This window comes from Saccostrea cucullata, unplaced genomic scaffold, assembly GCF_032062105.1.
Source record: "Saccostrea cucullata isolate Sc308-1 unplaced genomic scaffold, CSIRO_AGI_Scuc_v1 ctg360, whole genome shotgun sequence".
In the NCBI taxonomy this organism is placed as follows: domain Eukaryota; kingdom Metazoa; phylum Mollusca; class Bivalvia; order Ostreida; family Ostreidae; genus Saccostrea; species Saccostrea cuccullata.
Genome location: NW_026928375.1, coordinates 305,030 through 329,882, shown reverse-complemented (window position 1 = coordinate 329,882; position 24,853 = coordinate 305,030). Strand labels below are relative to the sequence as shown.

The 24,853-nt window shown below is 32.6% G+C and overlaps 2 protein-coding genes across 3 annotated transcripts in view; one reads left to right on the top strand and one right to left on the bottom strand.

Moving 5' to 3' along the window:
• Positions 1-4,261: 4,261 nt before the first annotated feature.
• Positions 4,262-24,853, bottom strand: part of LOC134277388 (uncharacterized) — a 61,159-nt gene continuing 40,567 nt past the window's right edge. For both annotated transcript variants that reach the window (XM_062759724.1, XM_062759725.1), the window contains exons 3-10: positions 24,276-24,504; positions 23,947-24,066; positions 20,613-20,691; positions 20,342-20,472; positions 20,198-20,259; positions 14,380-14,433; positions 8,415-8,468; positions 4,262-6,766 (exon numbers count right to left, since the gene is read on the bottom strand). In XM_062759724.1, coding sequence (XP_062615708.1) covers positions 6,653-6,766; positions 8,415-8,468; positions 14,380-14,433; positions 20,198-20,259; positions 20,342-20,472; positions 20,613-20,691; positions 23,947-24,066; positions 24,276-24,504 — 843 coding nt within the window. In that variant the 3' untranslated portion in view covers positions 4,262-6,652. The remainder of the gene's footprint in view (positions 6,767-8,414; positions 8,469-14,379; positions 14,434-20,197; positions 20,260-20,341; positions 20,473-20,612; positions 20,692-23,946; positions 24,067-24,275; positions 24,505-24,853) is intronic.
• On the top strand, positions 10,675-11,534 carry LOC134277381 (uncharacterized). The gene is made up of 2 exons (XM_062759720.1): positions 10,675-11,188; positions 11,399-11,534. Exons 1-2 carry the CDS (start codon positions 10,836-10,838, stop codon positions 11,490-11,492), a joined length of 447 nt encoding a protein of 148 aa, XP_062615704.1. The 5' UTR covers positions 10,675-10,835; the 3' UTR covers positions 11,493-11,534.

Sequence of the window (24,853 nt, the reverse complement as noted above, 5' to 3'; positions counted from 1 at the left end):
TCTGTTCCATTATAAACAAATACACGGCTCATTTTATGTATTTTTCCTGGTCTCTCCAGCATTTTCGGAGTTTGTTTTAAAAGTTTCCAAATGCAAAACGTCCTTCGACGTCATGATTTTTTGCTTTTTTAAATCAAGACTATCTGTCTATAGAAATTGATTTCTTTTAATCAAAGCAATATATTACATTAACTTTTTGCTTTTGAAGAAATGAAACAATACTACAATTTAAGTATTTAAATTTTATTTCATTTAAGGACAATTTTAAAGAGGTAAGGCTATAGATATGAAAAGTGAAAAGTGAATAATTTGTCAATAACTCAATTTTGACCCTGCTCCATGACCCCAGTTTTGCTGTCTAAAATCTTTGATAATTTTGACAAAAATCAAGATATATTCCAATTTCTTTGCTAAAAATATTTAAATTTGTTGTTAAAATATATGTACCAAATTTGGTTTAGATATGACGTAAAATAAAAAAGTTATGACAAAAGTCCTCGAACTTTTTGAATGACCCTCGTACTTAGGAAATCTTATTCCAAAATATAAAAAAAACTCCCCACGACTGATACATATAAGGTTCTTTGATGAATTCAAATATTAAATAATACTATCTGAGAACTTGAAATTAAATATACTAAGGTCAACTGGAGACTCTACACGTGACAATCTTGTTTAATTGTACATCAAAGTCTTATGAACATATCTAAGATGTACACGAAAGGATAAAAAGTGACCAGCAGTAAAAAATATCATACTCATACTTAAAAAGAAATAATAATGACGCAAAAAGCCACATTTTCTGAAAAAAAAACTATATTCATCTTGAATGGTTCATGAAAGTTTATTTTGAACAGGGATTGGGTAATTGAAAAAAGTAATTGTAATTTAGTGTAATTAATTACAGTTTTCAAAGTAATTGTAAGTAATTTGTAACTGAGCCTGCTTTCAATTACAAGGAATTGAATGTACTTAAATGCATTTTAAAAATTAGCATGTATTTTCAATTATTTTTCAATTACATTTCAAATAATTTTTTCAAGTTAAAAATTTAGTAAGGTATGCATAGTTTGCATACATAATTGGGCTACACCTGTTTGGCATGAGCTTGCATTTATGCATTAATTAAATGTCTCGTAATGTTTAATTTGTTTGGGTACCCATTTGCTTATACAACATGACATGATGCCGAGGGTAATAGGTAAAGGACTTAGGTCTAATTTTGTTCAAATGTGAACCACCCCTCTCATACCAAGGAACAAAAAATACTGAATAATTGTTAACTATAAAAACATATAGTTTAGAACCAAAAAGGAATTCAAGGGTATGAGATGACTTTAAAAATCTTCAGACCTAAAATATGCTGTTTGAGCGATACTCTGTTTGAAAATCTTATGATGATTAAAATGTGCTCAAAACTGAAGAAGCACTAATTTCACTACTTAATGCCTATATATACACTGTACTTGTATATTTTTTTCGAGTTTTTTTTTTTTTTTTTTTTTTTTTTTGAATAAAACTGAAGTAGGTGAAATGTATTTAATTTCATTTTTCAAAGTAATTGAGAGTAATTAATTACATTTGAAAAAGTATCTAATTACATTTTAAAGTAATTGACCCCATCCCCCATTTTGAACTATAAACATTTTTATCACATTGCAGTGTATAAATATATTTCTATGTAGATTTCAAATATTTTGATCATTTTGACCAGTGACCAGGTAAGCAAATTTACGAGTTCTATTTTTATCGAAAAAGCAGCTGTCTATTATATCAAAAAGCATGGACTTAAATTTATTTTAATTTGAGGGGAATGGTTGTGTATAAAGTTAAAAATTCGTAAGTTTTTAAGCTGTTTATTTTGGTAAACTCAAATTTGGTAAACTAGTAAACTGATGTCAAATTGTACAAAAGTTCTTTGAAATGTTTGAGTATCAACATTTGATTCACAAAACTTCTTGAATATATTGTTGCTCAGTACTCTTGAAGTTTTCCTTCACTACTGTCAATTTTTTGTAAGGAGTAACGAAAAAGGCTTGGTTGAACATTTACTGGAATCTGCAATGTATCTTTGCAAGAATTTTTATGAAGTTTCGGAATTCAATATGTGTGTATATATATATATATATATATATATATATATATATATATATATATATATATATATATATATATATATATATATATATATATATATATATATATACAATGTATATATATATATATATATATATATATATATATATATATATATATATATATATATATATATATATATATATATATATATATATATATAGGGTAGTTTAAATTCATATTGGCTCTGTGGAGTATTAGAATATTGAAAACTGACATATGGTTTTGAAGAATGTCTTCCTTAGAAAGGGAAGTATGAGTATAAGTAGGATTTTTACCTGTAGATTTAAATCTAAGTTCTTCTAAAGTTCAATTCATATATTGAACCTTACAAACGAAGACAATGATGTTACCTGGTTTGTCGGCAGGGACCAGTACGTACTGATCATGTAATCTATCTAAATCTTTTAGTGGCAAACTGCATCACTAAGGAACCGCAGTAATCACAATAATGTCAAACAACGTCTATGATCACAAGATATCAAACTAATTCATCGCTAAAAATTTAATTGATACATGAAGATTATGACAAGTACTCGTAAAATTAAAATACACAGCAGCTAAGAGCATAAACTCAATATAGAAAAGGAATTTACTGATACCATTCTCTCTTCAGTTAATTTGTTCATATGTACTGAACGCATTAACAACAAAACATAATGCGCGTATCAAATACATAAATTCAATGTGATTGTTTTTATTAAAACCGACCTAGCAAATACATTGTGGGTATGTGCATGAAACAAATGGAGATAACGAACAGTATTCAAATTAAAAAATCAATAAAACAATACAAAAAACAGCAGGACAAACACGGAACTCCAAAACATCAGAGGTGGCATCAGGTACCAGGGAGGAGTGGGCATCCGCTGCCGAACGATCTCATTCGCCGTGTGCTTCTTGTTATAATCGTGAAATAACGGAAAAATCCGTCATCAATCCAGTATATATATGTTATGGACTAACAATTAGTATGAAAAACGTCAGTCAGCATTTGACTTAATGACAAAGGCCATCGTATTGCCTAAAACGAAACTGTTCATATTCCTGTTTCATCAACTTGTTTGTCAATAATTTATAAATTGTTCTTACGTAGAACATGCTTATGTGTATCGAATCAACTGAGATAATATAAACTCCGTATACAGGTAATAAGGTATATTACAGCAAAAGTAAGGGAAGCTGGCGATTCTAAAGCTAAAGTCATCACGTTTATGACAGAGCTTGGTTGTTAGATTACCATTAAAATTTTTTAAGTAAAATATCCAAATATAAACCATATATGTCAGACTCTGTGGTATCAAGCTCACCAGGACGTATCGTGTCGACATAAGGATGTAAATTACCATAGTTAATTGACAATACTACGTCGATATCTAAAAGTTTAGGGCCAAAGCAAGTGTTTTGTCTTTATGATTATGCAGTATTTGTTTGTTTAAAATTATATGATTTTGATTTTTGTCTGCATATATATGTAATCCAAGTATTCTAAAAACTGTTACGTGTTTACAATATCAAACTTGTAATAAAGCTTACTCATGGCCATGTCCATGCCAGCTGCTGACTCATTAAATAAAATATAGATAATGAGTAGAATATGGGAACTATAGATTTTTTAAAAAAGAAAATAAACAGAATATATTATAAAAAGACATTCAAGATACACTTCAAATATTTTCAGCATTGTATGTTTAAACACTTTGTAAAATAGGCAATCCGTATAAAGAGATCGTGTGAACCTTACTCCTTTCTCCATTGGAAGGACCCTCAATACTTTGAAAGGTCTCCTAATACAGGTTACACTGCATATTCATCATTACCAAATATCATATAGTAAATTCCTTCAGAATGAAGGGTTATTTTTAATTGAATATCATGGCTGATTTTTAAAGATTAAAACATAAAAAGCGCTAATTGTCCTCAATATGCAATGTTTACTTTGGATTATAAGGTATAACCAGAAGTCTCTGTCAAGACAGAAGCTCTACTAGTTTGTTCTTATAACAAATAAAGAGCAAAATAGCAGTTGGGACTTGAAACATTAAAACAACATTAAAAAGATTTATAATGATCCTTGATTAAGTCGATTTGTGGGAATATATTGCAATAAGACAACAACTGTAGAGTATTTTTATTTGAGATAACAGCATATATAAATGTAATATAGATGCCTTTATCTTTTTAGAAAATATTTTGCTCGAGACCGGCGTATACAGTCGGGTTCGGTACACTCATCCTTTTTTAAATGCGTTTCAAACAGAGAGGTAGCAGACATTTTTAGCTCTTAAATAATTAAAAAAAAATAAGCACAGTCCTGATTTCTTAAATTTCCTCTGTAAAGATCACGTGGCAAAAGCATTCATCAAAATTAAAAAAAAGATATACGATAAAAGGCCCATGGGCCTCATCGCTCACCTGAGCATATGGGCTAGTTAAACAACACAAATCAGCTAAGTATTGAAAAGCTTACTTGTTGGGGGAAGATTTTCCAACATATTACTCGATCTCCCACTGTGAGCTCTCGTTAACACACCCCAATCCCTCTCTTTCACATTCTCTGAATAAATTTAAATCTTATACTTGCAGATGCTTACATGTCAATTAAATTTAACAAAGCTTTCTGTTTTTTGATCAGCCATTGTGGCCTCGCCCTAACCCCAGATGTCATGATTTGAACAAATTTTGAATTTACACTTCCTGAGGATGCTTCCACATGAGTTTCATCTTTCCTGGAATAAAGGTTCTTGAGAAGAAATTTTTTTAAAAATATTTTTCATATATATTCCTATGTAAAACATTGATCAGCCTTTGTGGCCCCTCCCTCCCCTCCTAGGGTCATGATTTGAACAAACTTGAATTTACACTGTCTGAGGATGCGTACGCAAAAGGTTCATCTTTCCCGGCCCAATGGTTCTGGAGAGGAAGAATTTTTAAAGATTTTTTCACTATATATTCCTTATAGTATGTTAAACTTTGATTAGCAATTGCAGCCCCGCCCTTACCCCGGATTTCATGATTTAAAGAAATTTGAATTAATATTATCTAAGGATGCTTCCACATGAGTTTCATCTTTCCTGGCCCAGAAGATTTTTAAAGATTTTTCCTATATACTCAAATGTAAAAATATGACCATTATAGTGGTCCGCCCAACCCACGGGGGTCATGATTTAAACAAACTGGAATTTATACTACCTGAGGATGCTTCAACATAAGTTTCATCTTTCCTGGCCCAATGGTTCTGGAGAAGAAGATTTTTACAGACTGTTCCTACGCAGTATAGTTAAGGTTACAAAAAGGAGGCGGAGCTTAATTTGTACGGGAAAATTTAACTTTGTCATCATACAAAATATACGACACACAACAATTCTTTGAAATACCACAGAATGAGGCGATTGCTAATTTTACTTCCAATAAATCATCAAACAGCATCAAACTTTCTACAGCATGCTGTTTTGTCGTTAGCTTAATCCCACATAACAAGTTATAAACAAGTCACTAATCGCAAACAACTTGTCCGTGTAACGTCATTTCATAAAACGTGACGTACAGTTTGTATGCAGTGAGAGGCAGAGTATAAATATTTTCTTAACGCAAAATGTAATCTATAATCAAATAAAATATTATTTACAGATATTCTATATGCTATTACCCTGGATTCTATGTTTTTCTTCACGATTTAATTAATATATTTTCTGTGCATTACGTATTTAATTGAAACTGCAGTATATTTGTATGCAAGTACATCGGATGATAATGTGGGGGTCTTAATAAATAGATCTAGTACAAGGGCATACACTCAATGGATCTAAGTAAGCTCTCACAATTCAACTCTAGAAGTGTTAAGGTATCTGAAAAGTGTTGCAATCTTGATGAAATCTCGAAAATATGAAAATATTTATAAACTAATCTTTGAATTTTATCATGGTTGTTTCCTTGCACTAGTGAAATTTATAGGTTACATCAATACTGCAAGTAAATGTGTTAAACTCACGAGACTGCCGCATCACGTTACAAATCTAAATATAAAATCTAATCGTCCTGAATAGGAAGTTATTAATCATAATTACAATTATCCGATATAAATAATGTACCAAAAATAATCTTCATCCCAATTACAAAATATTGTTGATACTTTGATCAGCCATTATGGCCCCGCTTTACTTCCAGGTGTCATGATGTAAACAAACCTGAATCTACACTACCTGAAGATGCTTCCACATGAGTTTCATCTTTCCTTGCCCATGGTTCTGGAGAGGAAGATTTTTGAAATTTTTTTTCTATATATTCCTATGTAAAACTTAAATTTCTCAATAATTCATAATTATCTCCCCTTGGAAGAGGGCTTGACCCTTCATTAGAAGAATTCGCTACACCCAAGGATGCTCTGTGGCAACTTTGGTTAAAATTGACCCAGTACTTCTAAAGAAGAAGAATGTGAAAAGTTTACAGACAGACGGACTACAGACAAAATGTGATCAGAAAAGCTCACATGAAAAAGCATGCAGTTGCAAACATTTTATTGTCCTTCTTTCCTTTTTGTATGTTTGCAGGCATCACCACAAAAACGTCCTCTGAACTGTGTACCTTTTATCTTCTTTTTTATGTTTGAATCCTTTAACTCAAGAGACTTCTAAAAAACAAAACCCTTTGCTGCATTTATTACATGTAAAGATACATCACATTGAAAACTTAAAGAAATATGCAACTTTCATTTATTTTAGTAAAGATATTGAACGGTTCTTCTTTTCTATGTTTGACATTTTTATCTCTATATCTATGTTAATTTACTTCTCTAACATTGCTAGGAGTTAAGTACTCATGTGAAGATGCGACTGTGAAATTAAACGTATTTCAGATGTGTATAACAAAAATTATTGATTCAAACTAATAATGAAAAAATGTAATTTAAATCCTTTTATAAAATGATGCTAAAACAATTCCTTCAATTTCATTTCTTGAATACTTTTTTGAATAATTTCGTGACTCTTTTTTAAGCAAGAGGCACATGAGCCTTACAGGTCACCTGAGTATCATGTGACAACTTTTCAACAATTGATTATGATTCGTGTTTTAAACCAAAGGCAATGAAATTCACAATTTTGGAAAAGCAGCCTTATTCAACATAACTATGCACTTGGTTATTTTATTTAATATTCAAGAGCAGAGAAGATTTTAGCCCCGCCATGCCACTAGAACCCCTGACCCTGTGGCCATGAGATTCATAATTTTGTAAGAGGAAACCTTATTCAATATCAACTATGCACTCGGTTAGTTTATCTAATGCAAACGAACAGGGAAAAAGAATTTCAAAGAATTTATTCATTTTCACTATATAATCAATTTAGCCCCGCCCTGCCACCAGAACCCCTGACCATGAGGCCATTAGATTCACAATTTTGGAAGAGACAGCTTTATTCAACATAACTATGCACATGGTTAGATTATGTAATGCCCTAGAATAGAGAAGATTTTCAAAGAATTTATACATTTTTTCCTATACATCCCACTTAGCCCCGCCCTAGTACTAGAACCCCTCACCCCGGGACCATGGAATTTACAATTGCGGAAGAGGCAGTCATTTTCAACTCAACTATACACTTGGTTTGTTTATTTTATACCCAGAAGAGAAAAAAAAAGAGTTTCACAGAAATAATGCATTTTCACTATATTACCTGTTTAGCCTCGCCCTAGCACTATAACCACTGACCCTGGGGCCATGAATTTCACAATTTTGGTAGGGGACTCTTTTTGATTACAATCATACCAACCGTTTGACTGCTTGATGTCCAATTGTAAAGAAGAAGATTTTTAAAGATTGCAATAATTTTAGTGGTATTGGCATGAAGTTATAAGTGAGATGCTTTGTCTTGCAATGATATGATAAACATTTTTGATTAATTTTCAATGTAACTTTTAACTGAAAAAAAAAACTCAAAGACAATATTTTCTGAGTGTTTAGCCCAAAAATATGAAATCTGGTTCCTTTTTTCTTATTTACAAGACGTTTTTCGTATTTACAAGAGTACTGTGTACTTTCATGACTCTTCAAAACTACTCTATTATGGAATGCATGACGTCACGTGATGGAAGTAAAATTTTAAAAATACGTGCATATTGATGATTGCAGGTTCATGTAACACAGTTTGTAATACCATCATACATGTATGCACTGAGAATATAGGCATCGCTTTTGTGGTACCTTTTGATGAACTATAAATATAGACGTGGGAGTATAGACATCGGTTATGTTTTTTGTCAGTCTTTATGGATTTCCTTACCTTTTTGATTTTTCTTGCTTCTGCACTAGGAACTGTTTCCGTCATCACCGTATTCTGAAAATGTGTATGCATTTACTACATAATTCGTTTTTAGAAAATCTTTCAAAACTTTTATTAATTACTTAATAATTATATATATATATATATTACTGTATTCAAACAGAATGATTTTACATTTACAAATGCTAGTAAAGGAGAAAAAAAGTTACTCTGTACATTCTGAGAAAGACAGAACATATAAAGGTAAACAAGAGGCCCATGGGCCTTATAGGTCACCTGAGTATCATGCAACAACTTTCAAACAATTGAATTTGATTCTTGTTTTAATCCAAAAGCCATGAAATTCTGAATGAAGCACCATTGCTTATCATAATTATGCACTTAACTCAGCATTACTTTGGTTAGTAATACCCAGAGGTACATGTTGATCACAGTAACAAAGAGAAAATGCATTTCCACTTTATCATTATCAGTTGTGCACCCCATCCCACAGGAACCACTGACCCTGGGGCCACATCTTTCAAAATTTTATAAATCTTATTTCATCATGTTGTTGATTAATACCAAAGTGCAGATTTCAAAGCATTAAATCATTTTCAGTCACCCCCCCCCTCCTCCCCCCACCCAAGTACCTCTGTCCCAGAGGCCAGGAAATTAAGCATTCTTGGAAGAATCAGCGTTCTTCGCCATAAATATATACTAAGAGCAAAGGAAAAGACTTCCAAAGAATATATGCATTTTCACTATACAAACATTGGAGCCCCGCCCTAACACAAGAAGCCCTAGCCCAGGGGCCCTGAAACGCAGCATTGTTAAGGCTTGAAAAAGGGGTGGGGCCTAATTGATACGGGAAAGTTTACTGTGACGTCACACAAAAATATGACTTTTATGTATTTCTCATAATACCTGAAAATGAAATAATCTGCAAATTTTAACTTTATTAGCATATTAAACAACAATAAAACTTATCAATGCATTAAAAAAAACTTGCTAGTTAAATCCCATGCAGCTGGTTATAAACAAAGAACTGATCGCGAAGAACTTGTAAACATGACGTCATTTTGGTAAAAATGATGTATTTCATGCGCTGTGAGAGGCAGATTGAGGATTTTTTTAGCAATGGAAAATGCGTTTTATTATTAAACGGAATATTATTTACAGGTTTTAAACAGCCGATTAATACCACTGTATATCCTTTGTTTAGTACGATCATTCATTAACTATCATGAGCATGTATATTATTATTTATGACGTATTTTTATGTACAGGTTACGTATATTTTACAATGAGATGCCTCATAAAATCGTATTTTCGCAAGGGCATACACTGAATAGATCTTAACCATTTTTTGAATGTAGAAAAAGGATATTTTTCTTAACTTGAAAAGTGCTGCTGCTTTCTTTAAATCGAGGGTGTGATTTTATATGTACACAAAATATTTGGTAAAAGTCAAATATATTTCGACATTAGCTTACTTACCCGAAAATTAAACTATTAAAACGCAAATTATATTCAAAGCAGCAGCACTTTTCAGAAACTACAGAGTATGTAGAAACAATGAACAGCTTGGATTTTTAATTTCAACTAGGGTATGCCCTTGCTATATTGAAATTTGTTCATGACCTACATTCAGTTCACGAACTATGAATTCATAATGTGACTGTTCATCGATGGGACCAAACTTCATACAGTACAGAGTGGGTTATACTGTGCTGTTTCCATAATTATTTAAGTTTTGTGATAAAAAAAACCGGTTAATTAAAATAAATTCAGTTTTTTAAAAAAAATCCCCTTTTTTGGACGTCTATTTTTCCGTTGTTTTCTCATAGTAGGCCTTAACAGTGCTGCGAATTCACATATATCCAAGAGGCATCCTTCCTCCTCATAACTATGTACATAGTTCATTGGTTTAATACCCAGAAGCAGAAAAGAAGATTTTTAAAGAATTTATGCATTTTCACTATCTAAACAATGGAGCCCCACCTCAACACGAGAACCCCAGACCCTGGGACCATAAAATTCACAATTATGGAAGAGTCACTCTTACTCATCATAACTATGTACTTAATTAGTTTATTTAATACCAAGGAGCAGGGAAGAAGATTTTCAAAGAAATAAGTATGGGTTATTGTCCTACTACCTCTCCATTCCTTAAAAGTCATGGAGCCGAGGCCCCGCAGGGGCCGAGACTCATTAGTTTTAAGGAATGGAGAGGTACGAGGATATTGACCTACTTAAAATCCACCTTTCTGGAGCCCCAAGCTGTATTTAGATAGCCAATTCAAAGTAATGGAGAGGTCAGAAAATAATGGAGAGGTCATTTCTATTCATTACATGTATAGTGTGCTACCCAAATGACAGAATAGTGTTCATCACTGTTTTTAATAGCCAAGGTCAAAGTAATGTAGAGGTCAAAAAATAATGGAGAGGTCAATTCTATTCAATAACATGGAAGAAAATTCTGTTCCTCTTCATTTCAACATGCATTATCCGAGCAGCGATGAGGAAATCGTTTTGACTCAACAAAAGTACAAATCGCCAAATCCAAGTGAAAGTGAATATGACACAGATAACTTAGTAAGCGATATTTTGGGGCTCGAGAAAGTGCATAGAGACGCCCAAAAATCTGCAACATATGCACCACAATGCTCAGATATCAGTGATGATGAACTCGCACAAAGTTACGAAAAAGTTGAGAAAGTCCCACAGATTTCAGAGAGAAGATTCAGCATTCCAAAGTCTGATAAAGAAATAGAGGAACTAAAGACGAAACAGTATGTATTTATATTCATGTACCTTACTGCCTTAGTAATTTACTTACATTTTGAAATTGGGAGGGTGTGTAAATGAAATTTCCTAACGTTTTCGTTTTATTATATGAAATTGACTCCGTATGTACGCTATTAGTAAAACTCTATTAAAACTGCAATAAAATATTTTAAACCAAACCAATTATTCATGTTTTTTTCCGCATTTTTATTCAGATTTGCACCTGCGACAAAAGCCAAAATTCGATGGGCGGTCAACACGTTCGGAGAATGGCAGCGCTCCAGAAATGAAACATCCAAAACACGCTAAGATATTAGTCCTATACTGGTAGACATTGATGACATGAGTAAGGATGAATTGAATTACTGTATATCCCGATTCATATGTGAGGCTAGGACACTCGATGGTTCGGAATATCCAGCGGATACGGTTTATGCTTTTGTGATCTGTTTCCACTTTTACATGGATACTCTGGGACGAAATTATAAGCTTCTTGTTGACGACGAATTCTCTCAGATAAGAAACACACTAGATAATGTGATGAAAATGAAAGCCAAAGAAAATGTTGGGGGTGGAAAAAAGCAAGCTTTGCCGATCACTGAAGAGGAAGAGGAGATATTATGGTCAAAAGGTGTATTAGGGGATGACGACCCAGATAAACTCCTGAAAACTTTAGTGTATCTCTTCGGACTTAATTTTGCTCTACGTTTGGGTCAGGAACATATGAATTTGCGGCGAGGTGACAGGTCCCAGATATCAATTTGTGAAATGAACATGGGAAATTACTGACTTACACATTGGATGCGTCTTAAGCTAACCAGGGAGGCCTTAGCACGAGAATGTAAATAAAAAATCAGTGCAAGCCTACGAAAATTCACAACTTGCAAGCCGATGTATAGTCAAGCTATTTGAAAAATACATCAGTAAGTGTCCGCCTGTTGAAAAAAGCGATGCTTTATATTTCTGTCCACTTGAGAAATATACAGAAGATATGTGGTATGCAGCTTTACCAATTGGACGTCACAAACTTGCTTGTGTAGTCTCAACTTTGTGTAAAGAAGGGGGACTACATGGGTTCCGCGCAAACCATTCCTTGCGAGCATCTGCCGCTACACGATAATACCATGCTGGTGTTGATGAATAGCTAATATCAGAAGTCGCTGGCCATAAGTCAAATGCAGTTCGTTGCTACAAAAGGACAACATCGGACCAAAAACGCGCTTTAAGTGAGGTCATTCAAGGTAATAAAGAAGAAAACAAGAGCAGTCAAAAGTGCTCCAAAGCTGATGGACAGATGCACGTTACGGTAAACGTGTATTGTAAATAACTTTAAAATGTATTTAATTTCAGTTTCTACATTCCTGGCAAATTTATGACAATATTGTTTTGATTTCAGCTTGTACATTTATGATTAATTTATGACAAGATTAATTTGATTTCAGTTTGTACATTTTTGGTAAATTTATAACAAGATTAAATCCTGTGCATCTTTTTTATATTCTATTTCTATAATTGAAGGAATGGAGACTTATTGGTGTAAACTAGTTTATTGCAAATTCAGATTTAGAAATAAGTCTCCATTCCAGAAACAAAATAATGGAGCACTTGATCCACGAGTCTCCATTCCTGAAAAATAATGGAGCGATCAAACAAAGGAATGACGTAACAGGTGGATTGTAATGCATTTTCACTATATAATCAAAATAGCCCCGCCCTAACATCGGAACCTGACCCTGGGGCCATAAAATTCACAATTTTAGAAGAAGCAGCCTTATTCACCATAACTATGCACTTGGTTAGTTTATTTAATGCCCAGGAGCAGACAAGAAGAAAATCAAAGAAATAATGCATTTTCACTATATAATCTATATAGCACCGGCCTGCAACTAGAACCCCTGACCCTGGGGCCATTAGATTCACAATTTTAGAAGAAGCAGCCTTATTCAATATAACTGTGCAGTTGGTTAGTTTATTTAATGCCCTAGAACAGAAAAGAAGAATAGCAAAGAATTATTGCAATTTCATTATAAAAATCTAAATATGTCCCCGCCTAGCACTAGAACCCCTGACTCTGGGGTCATTAAATTCAAAATTTTGGAAGAAGCAGTCATTTTCAACTCAACTATGCACTTAGTAAGTTTATTTAATGCACAGGAGCAGAAAAGAAGAATTTCAAAGAAATAATGCATTTTCACTATATAACTTATTTAGCCCCGCCCTAGCACTAGAACCCCTGACCCTGGTGCCATGAATTTCACAATTTCGGCAGAGGACTCAATGCTGATTACAATCATACCAACAGTTTGACTGCTTGGTGTCCAGGAGTAAAGAAGAAGATTTTTAAAAACTGCACTAATTTTAGTGGTTTTGGCCCCATCCCCCAGGCCCCGGGGGGGGGGGAGGGGCAGGGACCATGAATTCATAATTTTTGTTCCTCTTCACCCATAGATACTAGATGCCAAAATTGGTTGAAATTCGTTCAGTGGTTTCAGAGAAAAAGCTGAAAATGTTCAAATGTTAACGCACGACGCACGTCGCACGACGACGGACGAAAATGGATAGCAATAGGTGACTTGACTTTACTCAGGTGACCTAATAAAGAAAACTAAAATGATAAATAATCAACCCCCCCCCCCACACACACACATTACTAAGGTAAGAAAAAAGTATTATTTGTTCAATCTTGATGATTTTGACGGAATAACGAACTTTTCAATTCTTTAGCGTTTTCTGCATTTCTGTTTTGAAGCACTTGTATATATCAAGCTGCTTTTTGTGTGTCACTTTACCTAAATGAGTTTAAGATTGAGATTAATTTTGTTCTGCTTCATTTACTTTTGACTTTTGATGGAATAATGCCACTTTTAATAAATCTAGATAATACTTATCGGTAGGGGTCTGAAAATTGCTTTTGCAATACCCTCATAATGCTTGTTTAAGATGTCATTAATTATGATTTGGTTTTGATTTTGCTTTACATTGATATTTTAGATTTCCTTCAGAACAAAAGTCCATTTCAATCATTCAGATCTTATACATTAGTATAAGTATTGTATCATTAATTGTTCTTAATCCTATTGCATAATAGGGAATTTTATATAGGACCTTTACTTCAGTGGTTTGATCTCTTAGTTTACTCTTAGATAACATTATACAAGATAAATAGGGGTAAACATATGTTAAAGGTAATGCTTACCTCCTCAACGTTTGAAGGCAAAAGTTCTAGCATGCATATTTGAACGTCGTCATTCTACATAAGAAAAAAATTAGAATATATATATATATATATATATATATATATATATATATATATATATATATATATATATATATATATATATATATATATATATATATATCAAAATTAAATCCAAGATAAACAAACAAGTTTACGTTTAATTTTTTACACTAAGCGCTTTCGCCGTTACGGCTCTTCAGAGTGTAACAGTCATAATAAAAACAATACAACTTCGTTGTTATGACGTTATTATGACGTCACAAAGGCAGCGTTATACATTGGCACAGGTAAATGTCAAAAAAGCGCCAAATGTATAGAGTTAAACACATGTACATTGTAATAAAATGGAACATTTCTTTAGAGCTAAAATGTTCAATTTACATTTAATTTAGGTTGAAATAATTTAACAAAATAATCTTCCTTGGCCCTCCGTAATTGTTCATTATCTTCTGTGATTTTATAAAACGGAAATATCAAAAAGTTTCCATTCGCACATGAATCAAAATGTTCACTGCAAGGTGTATTCCTGACGGAGGGGTCTCGTATTTGTTGTTTATGGACTCTTACACGGTCAGCTAGTTTGTTACCGGTCTGTCCAATATAGTCTTCCCCGCATGAAGTACAAGTCATACAGTATATTAAATTTCTAGTTTTGCATGACATATTCGCATTGACGGTAAACGTTTTACCACATTTAAATGTAAAATTTTCTCCGGTTTTTAAATAAGGGCAGGTTCCACACAGGGGATCCATACATTTGGCTACGGTGCGTTTTTCCTCATCCGATGAGAATCTGGCTCTTGTTAGGAGTTTCTTTAGGTTTGGAGGTTGGCGTCGGCTATAGATGATGCTCTTCGGGTCAATTAATTCCTTTAAATTTTGGGATTGCTGTAAAATAGGAAAACACTGTTTTACGGAGTTATATATATTAAGGTTCCGTGGGTTATGGGTAACGACCAGCGGGATTTCCTTATTGTTTTCCTGGCGTCCTCGTCTAGTAGAACGGAGATCTGCAGTCGGTATTGACTTGGCCTTTTCAATTGCTATATCTATTAAGTCGTTAGGATATTTTTGTCTGAGCAAAAATGTTTTCAATTCCTGTAGACGGCCATTTCTTCTGGTTTCATCTATGACAATGGTACAAAAACGTCTTGCCATATTAAAAGGTATGTTACGTTTAACGTGTGACGGGTGGCAAGAATTAAATACGAGATATTGGTGGGAATCCGTTTTCTTGTAGTACAAATCTGTTATGATTTTGCGACCCTCCTTAATTATAAGAATATCCAAAAAGGGTAGTTCTAACCTGCTCTTTTCCAAGGTAAATTTAATAGAAGGGTGTAGATTGTTAAGAATGGTATGGTATTCTTGTAAATCCTCAGTAGATCTCGTCCAAAAAATGAAACAATCATCTAAGTATCGTTTCCAATTAAATCGTATGTATTGCGCAAAAGGATTTCCAAATCGTCTCTCTGTTTCGTTAAACAGTTTTTCTTCTAAAAAACCGAGAACTAGGGTTGCATAGGTTGGAGCAACTTTCGTGCCCATCGCAGTTCCCTTAATTTGTAGAAAATTTCTCTCGTCAAAAACAAAATGGTTATTCTCTAATACTATTTTTATTCCTTCTAGAATAAAGTCTTTAGAAAATCTTGCGTGAATTTGATTGTGGTATTTGTCAATCCAAAAAGCGATTGCTTCTAGTCCAAGTGTATGTGGTATGTTGGTGAGAAATAAAAGTAATTTCAAACCACCACCTAATAGGGATAAATATTTAGATGAATTTATCAGATGTTTACAAAATTCCGCCAGAAGTAATGACATCTCTATGAATACCCATATTAAGGATAATATCACTAGACGGGAACGAGAAGCTATCAAAAGCCTTGCAAGTGATAATTCTATTATTATAAAGGAAGCAGATAAAGGGGGAGCAATTGTTATTATGGTTACGGATCATTACAAAGAAATGGTTTTGGACCAACTTAATGACAACAATTTTTACAAAGAATTAGTCTCAAATGAAGACAGTAAAACTATGCGCAGGATTAGGAAATTTACAAATAATTTTGCGGATAATTTAACCAAAAAGGAAGTGGATTATTTAACCAATTTTGAAATTAAATCTAGTAACTTTTATGGTTTACCAAAGATCCACAAATCCAAAGAAATACAGAACGGACTTGAAGGTAAAAACTCATTATATATAAAATTACCTCGACCAACGGATTTAAAACTTAGACCAATTGTAGCAGGCCCTGCATGCCCCACGCACAGACTCAGCAACTTGTTGGATATACTTCTAAAGCCTCTATGCCAACTTGTACCAAGTTATGTAAGGGATGATTTGGATTTTCTCGGCCACATTCCAGATACAGTTGAACTAAATACTGAGATGGTTAGTTTTGATGTAACGAGCCTCTATACCAACATACCACATACACTTGGACTAGAAGCAATCGCTTTTTGGATTGACAAATACCACAATCAAATTCACGCAAGATTTTCTAAAGACTTTATTCTAGAAGGAATAAAAATAGTATTAGAGAATAACCATTTTGTTTTTGACGAGAGAAATTTTCTACAAATTAAGGGAACAGCGATGGACACGAAAGTTGCTCCAACCTATGCAACCCTAGTTCTCGGTTTTTTAGAAGAAAAACTGTTTAACGAAACAGAGAGACGATTTGGAAATCCTTTTGCGCAATACATACGATTTAATTGGAAACGATACTTAGATGATTGTTTCATTTTTTGGACGAGATCTACTGAGGATTTACAAGAATACCATACCATTCTTAACAATCTACACCCTTCTATTAAATTTACCTTGGAAAAGAGCAGGTTAGAACTACCCTTTTTGGATATTCTTATAATTAAGGAGGGTCGCAAAATCATAACAGATTTGTACTACAAGAAAACGGATTCCCACCAATATCTCGTATTTAATTCTTGCCACCCGTCACACGTTAAACGTAACATACCTTTTAATATGGCAAGACGTTTTTGTACCATTGTCATAGATGAAACCAGAAGAAATGGCCGTCTACAGGAATTGAAAACATTTTTGCTCAGACAAAAATATCCTAACGACTTAATAGATATAACAATTGAAAAGGCCAAGTCAATACCGACTGCAGATCTCCGTTCTACTAGACGAGGACGCCAGGAAAACAATAAGGAAATCCCGCTGGTCGTTACCCATAACCCACGGAACCTTAATATATATAACTCCGTAAAACAGTGTTTTCCTATTTTACAGCAATCCCAAAATTTAAAGGAATTAATTGACCCGAAGAGCATCATCTATAGCCGACGCCAACCTCCAAACCTAAAGAAACTCCTAACAAGAGCCAGATTCTCATCGGATGAGGAAAAACGCACCGTAGCCAAATGTATGGATCCCCTGTGTGGAACCTGCCCTTATTTAAAAACCGGGAAAATTTTACATTTAAATGTGGTAAAACGTTTACCGTCAATGCGAATATGTCATGCAAAACTAGAAATTTAATATACTGTATGACTTGTACTTCATGCGGGGAAGACTATATTGGACAGACCGGTAACAAACTAGCTGACCGTGTAAGAGTCCATAAACAACAAATACGAGACCCCTCCGTCAGGAATACACCTTGCAGTGAACATTTTGATTCATGTGCGAATGGAAACTTTTTGATATTTCCGTTTTATAAAATCACAGAAGATAACGAACAATTACGGAGGGCCAAGGAAGATTATTTTGTTAAATTATTTAAGCCTAAATTAAATGTAAATTGAACATTTTAGCTCTAAAGAAATGTTCCATTTTATTATAATGTATATGTGTTTAACTTTATACATTTGGCGCTTTTTTGACATTTACCTGTGCCAATGTATAACGCTGCCTTTGTGACGTCATAATAACGACGTCATAACAACGAAGTTGTATTGTTTTTATTATGACTGTTACACTCTGAAGAGCCGTAACGGCGAAAGCGCTTAGTGTAAAAAATTAAACGTAAACTTGTTTGTTTATCTTGGATTTAATTTTGATTTATAACTTAACCTATACCATGGACTTCTACAACATTTTCCCTATATATATATATATATATATAAAATCCAAATTCAAATGATAAACTCAAACTTTTATCTAAAGCGCTTTCGCCCCATTCAAATCTACTGATGAGCCCGCATGGGGCGAAAGCGCTTTAGATAAAAGTTTGAGTTTATCATTTGAATTTGGATTTTATTTTTTCCCTATACCAAGGAAAAATAATTTTTTGAATATATATATATATATATATATATATATATATATATATATATATATATATATATATATATATATATATATATATATATATACGCTTATGAACATATATACCAGCTTTTATTTAAAAAAAAAATTTTAATTGAATGAATGTCGGATTTTATAAATGTATTCCTATATAAAAAGTCGGTAATATCAATAACCAAGGGGCTCTTGAATAACAGTTTAATTGGTCATTGGCTTAACATATAAAATAAATACATGTATATATGTTTCCCTGGCAAACATGGGCTTCAATACATCGAATAGGACGTATAAAAATAATATAGAAGTTCATGTCATTTTGCTGCCTTGGGCAGTTATATTTTTAAAGATGTTTTCGTATTGCCTCGTTAATTCGTCGTTTATGGAAATTTGAAATGGATTGGGAATTGGAGGAAAGTAACATACTTTCAAACAAATATAAGATTTAATGAAGATAATCTCATGTTGATTAAGTGTACATATATAGACCTAGTCTTTATTTCTGACATGCGTTCCAAGCGTAGCTTTTGAACAGATAGCTATCCTAGCAGCTACGTAGGGAAATGTAGCACAAACAGTTATTTAACATATTGACGAAAAAAATATTTACATATACATATTTATCTGAAATAAACCTTTTTGTACTAAATATATTTTTCATGATTTTATTTTATTCGAAAGGACTATATTTGGTAATGACCAACTTTTGCCTCAAAAGTCAAATTTGAAGAAGTAGTATGTAATAATGTTCTAATTCAGAGGATATCTGCAGATTTCAAAGCACTGGATATTTTCACAAGAAATGACGACACATGTTTATTATGACGAAAGGAAAATGATGTTAATTTCAATTTTTCTTGATTTCTGCAGAAAAAAATATATAACAATGATATTTTGAGTAAAACCCACCCAGCAAAGGTTCATCTCAATCGAATATTTTTATGCAATGTGTAGAATGATAATATCAATTGAATATGTGAATTTTGTTCTGGAGCAAGCCTGCACGCTATAATTTTCAAACAATTAAAATTAAGCAAATTTTGTCAATTTTTTTCACTTTTTGAAAAATAACACAAAATCTTAATAGTTTGTGACGTCACAAAAACAAGAATGGTCAATTACCAAATATGAAACAATAGTTTCTTTGTTAAATAATATTTCTCATACAATAATAAAACTCAGCACATTTCAAGAATTTTTCAAAATTTGACTTTTGTAAGATCAAAAATATCCAATATACAGCATATATCTCTTCTTAAACTTTTAATCGCTAAGTTAGCTGTCTGTTCAATGGAGATGGATATAACTATGAACGTGTCTCTTAATTGCGTAATACGTAGCATCTTACCATTCCCTAATATTTACGCTGATTACTATTCTCTTAATTATTTTGATCATGGTAAATTATCAAATGCAGTTGTCTCTTTTCAATTTATCAGTTTCTTTTAAAGCATGAATATGTAAGAAAGAATAATTAGAAAGTCTGTAAAAGGTTTGACATACATGTTCCGTTACTGAATCAAAGTTGGAATTTTCCTCTGTAGAAAAACAGCAACATTCCTTTCCTGAAAAAAAAAATATTCAAAATATAATTTGCAATAAATCCCTTTTAAATTGACAGTTCAAAATTTTGTCATAAACTACTACCTTTCCTGTTCCTGAATAGCACTAAAAATATTGCGAGAGCCCCTGCTAAGATACACATCCATGCAATAATGATTGCCAAAATCAATGTTTGTTCTTCATCACTGTTTCCATCGTTCCCATCATTTTCTATACTGTTGGATCACATTCAATGATTATAAAAATGTATTGCATACATTAATTCTATAATCAAAATTACTGTATTACGGAAAAGATTAAACAAGAGACCGGTATTAAAATTTTTTTCTTTTTTTTTTTCTCAAACTTGGCATACCTAGTTTTATTTTCTGTATCTGGTTCAACTGTTGTTTTTTGATAGCCTCGCCGCTGCACTAGTGCGTAACATTCAGGATCTGATGAAAGCAATAGTAAGGGTTTTTATGCCCCCATTAACGAAGTTTCGGGGGTATATAGTTTTTGTCTGTCTGTGTGTCTTTCTAGCTGTCTGTCTGTCTGTCCGCAAAAACTTTAACCGTGCCTATAACTTTTGATTTAGTGTAGCTACGACATTTATATTTAATATGTGTATTCCTTGTGACAAGACTTTTCTTTGGGTCTCACCAAAATTGACCTTTTATCCTTGCCCTTGGAGTTTGACCCAGTTTAACACAAATTGTTTTAACTCTTACTTATACCATATCTTTTGAACATTAGAAAGAAGGACATTCATACTTGACATATTTATTCTTTGTGCAACGACCTTTCATTAGATACAAACAACCTTAACCCTTTGACCTTGACCTTTGAGATTTCCGTACCTATGAAAAAACTTTAACCTTGGCTATAACTTTTGGACAATAAGAACTAGGGCTTTCATACTTCACACACATAATTCTTGTGAAAAGTACTTACATTGGATACCAAGATCCTTGACCCTTTGACCTTCACTTTTGAGTTTGACCGACTTTAAAAATACAACATTGATCACAATTTTTGAAGGGTTAAGACTAAAGCATTCATACTCAAAAATTTAATCCTTGTGACAAGATCTTTCATTTGTTATCAAAAACTAAGTCTTGACCTTGAAGTTTGACCTCCTTTTTACAAACCTTGCCCATAACTTTTAAACAGTAGGAGCTAGAGCTTTCATATTTCACATGTGTAATCCTTGTGACAAGAGCTTTCATTGGATATGACGAATCCTGGCCCTCTGACCTTGACCTTAGAGTTTGACCTACTGTTTACAAACTTTAACCTTGGCCATAACTTTTGAACGGTAAGGGCCAGCGCTTTCATACTTCCCATACGTAATCTTTGAGACAAGTCCTTTCTTTAGAAACCAACAACCTTAACCATTTGACCTTGACCCGCAGTTTGTCCTATCTTATAAAATGATAACCATGGTCTTAACCCTGGAACAGGTGTGGCTTACGTTTTATATTTCGCATTACTTGCGAAAAGGCCTTACTTTTGGTACCAACATATTTGATCTGTAATTGAGAAAGCTTAACCTTCGCTATGTTGCCATACGGGCCGGGGCATCAGTGTTTCACAAACACATTTTTTTTTAAAAATGTGTTGATGAATTCACTGTTGTTTACAAATGTAAGTTCCCCCGAAAGAATATCTATTTGCAAATACGTACATGCAATTATTTATTCATTTTTATATTTTTCATATTTATTTCATTTGACCTATTTTGCTCCATTGATTTCAAATTTGTAATTAAGTTTCGAAATCCATTGGTACAAAACAAATTGTTTTCATTAGTAACATTACCTTTGCCCAACCTTGTATCAAAATTTGTGAATCGTTTTTAAATCTTCATTAAACTAACATTCTTCTAAATTGGATTGTTTCATGTTTAGAAATGGCAAATTTGAACAAATTTGGTAACAATATTCAATCCTTGCCATCTCTTTCCCTTCTTGCAATGTCATTTACATGTACTCACATTTGTAATCGACCTTACAGATTTTGGAATTGTGTTCTTTGAATGTGTTTTGCTTAGTTCTTCCTAATTTCTTTATTGTAAATTGATGTAATTATGCGCCCGGATCGAAAGATCCGAGGCGTATATTGTTTTTGTCCTGTCTGTCTGTTTGTCTGTTTGTTTGTCTGTTTGTCTGCAAACTTTAACCTTCGCCATAACTTTTGAACCATGAATGATAGAGAGATCATATTTGGTATGCCTACTCCACTAATGAAACTCTTTCAAATGACACCAAGGTCAATGACCTTGTGACCTTGACTGTGACCTTTATGTTAAAAATAGAGGTTTTATTGCAAACTTAAACCTTAGCCATAACTTTTGAACCATAAGAGATAGAGATTAAATATTTGGCCTGCTTACTCCACTAATAAAGCCCTTTCACTTGACACCAAGGTCAATGACCTTGTGCATACTTCGCTAATCAAGATCTTTCAAATATCACCAAGATCAATGACCTTGAGACCTTGAATGGGTCTTATATGCTAAAAATAGTTTTTTTTTAACATTCACCATAACTTTTGAACCATGAAAGATAGAAACTTCATATTTGGTATGCATACTTCACTAATCAAGGTCTTTCAAATGACATCATGATAAATGACCTTGTGACCTTCACTGTGACCTTTATGCAAAAAATATGTTTTTTAAATTTGTTGCCGCCGGGCGCATAGTGTTTCACAAACACATCTTGTTTTTAATGCCCCTGATAATAATTTTTTTCTCATTCTTAAGATAATTGTTATAGCAGCAAAAAATTAAAGTTGACGGACTTATCGAAAGTTAAATGTGAGTGAGTTTGTACATGTATGTGAGTCAATCTAAGAAATTTGTTAATTTAATTCAGTTTTTTAATGAAATGCATTTTGTGAATTTAATATTTTTGGATCAGTTCTGATCTCTGCAGAACGTTTTATCATTTGTACCAATATTACTATCTAGTATTACCTTTAAAATGTTCAATAAATAGAGCTCTTGATTTTAGCTTCAATAAGTAGGATATCGGAATAATGTTCATAACATATATGAAACAAAATAACAATTGAGGGAAAAAATATTATTGAAGCCATACAGACACTGAAACATTATAAAGTGAATGGCTTTGTATATACAGAGTCTAATTGTATTTTTATGAAGAAAAAAAATGAGGCCATTAACCCATGCATTGTGTATAAAGAACATGTAAATAACACCACAAAAAGATTCCAATTATAAGCAGGAACAATACGTTCTTGTTTTGATTTTTTGAAAAAAAATATTGTTTGAAGACACAACAAATTTAATATTTGTGGCTTTCACTCTAAGCCATTTTCCAGAAAATTAATGTAAATTTTCAAGCCTTTTTGTTGTAATATATGTCTAAGAGCATTTAAAAACTTGAGTGGATATGTTTTAAGTAAAAGTTCCTTTTTTATTTCTTAAGTATAGAAAGGAATTTTTTTTACGAAATCGCATCTGAATGTATTGCATATAATATCTATATTTCGCCTCTCACATATTAATAACTAGCTAGGTTATCTAAGTAAATTAAGGTCTTTGTGAAAACTTAAATTAAAGAGACAGGCGAAACAATGATCGAACAGTTTCAAATTAGTGTTTTAGATTCTCATCTAACAATTAATAGCAGCAAATGAAAATACTCTAGTGTAAATTATATATACATAAAGAAACTACTTACGCTTGTATCCCTCATAGGAAAAATACGGTTCAGTGCATGGATTAGAGGAAAAATTGCTACAATCTGCATCATAATTTCGTTGAATTACAGCGCCTATGGCATTGAATTCACAACAGTAACCTTAAAATTATATAATAATAATTAAAAGTTTTTAAAACTTATGCCAAATCACATTGTATAATTATATTTAGCGCAATAAATATGTTCAAATTAACCTTAAAAAGTCACATTGAAATATAGTGTATTAATTTTAATTGCATCATTAATGGCAGGATATCTTATACTACTTGTAGTATGTTTTGGAATTTGACATATTTCTTTTTGCTCACCCGTAATAAATGCTGATGGAGCACAAACTTCTATTGTTTCATTGAGGTAAGAATTGACAACGCAGTGATACATGAATTTGAAAGAATCTGTGCAAGACTGATTATAATCTTCACATTTTTTTCTTGTCGCCATTGTGTTCCATTCAGCTAATGTTTCTGGACATTTTTGGACTCTTTTCATTGTCTGCAGAGAATCGGGACAGTAAGAAACTACTGTATAGAAAATGGCCTGTAAAAAGAAATAATATTGACCAAAAAATTAATTCAATGCTAATTCATATAATATAATAGAAACAATCTCAGCAATACACGTTAAAACAATTTGACAAAGTGCAAATAATATAAAGCTTTTGTATTAAAAAAATATATACTTATTTGTACAATATATATTTAATTAACATCAATGATAAGGAATTATAATGCCTTTATTTCATATTTTGTTTTATTGTACATTACGCTACGATAAAGAATTGTCGAATGGGGGAGAGAATGTAAATACATTGAAATTTAAATTACTGTAAATCACTTTTTATTCGCGAAAATTTAATTCCCACGTATAATAGTATTCCTTAAGAATA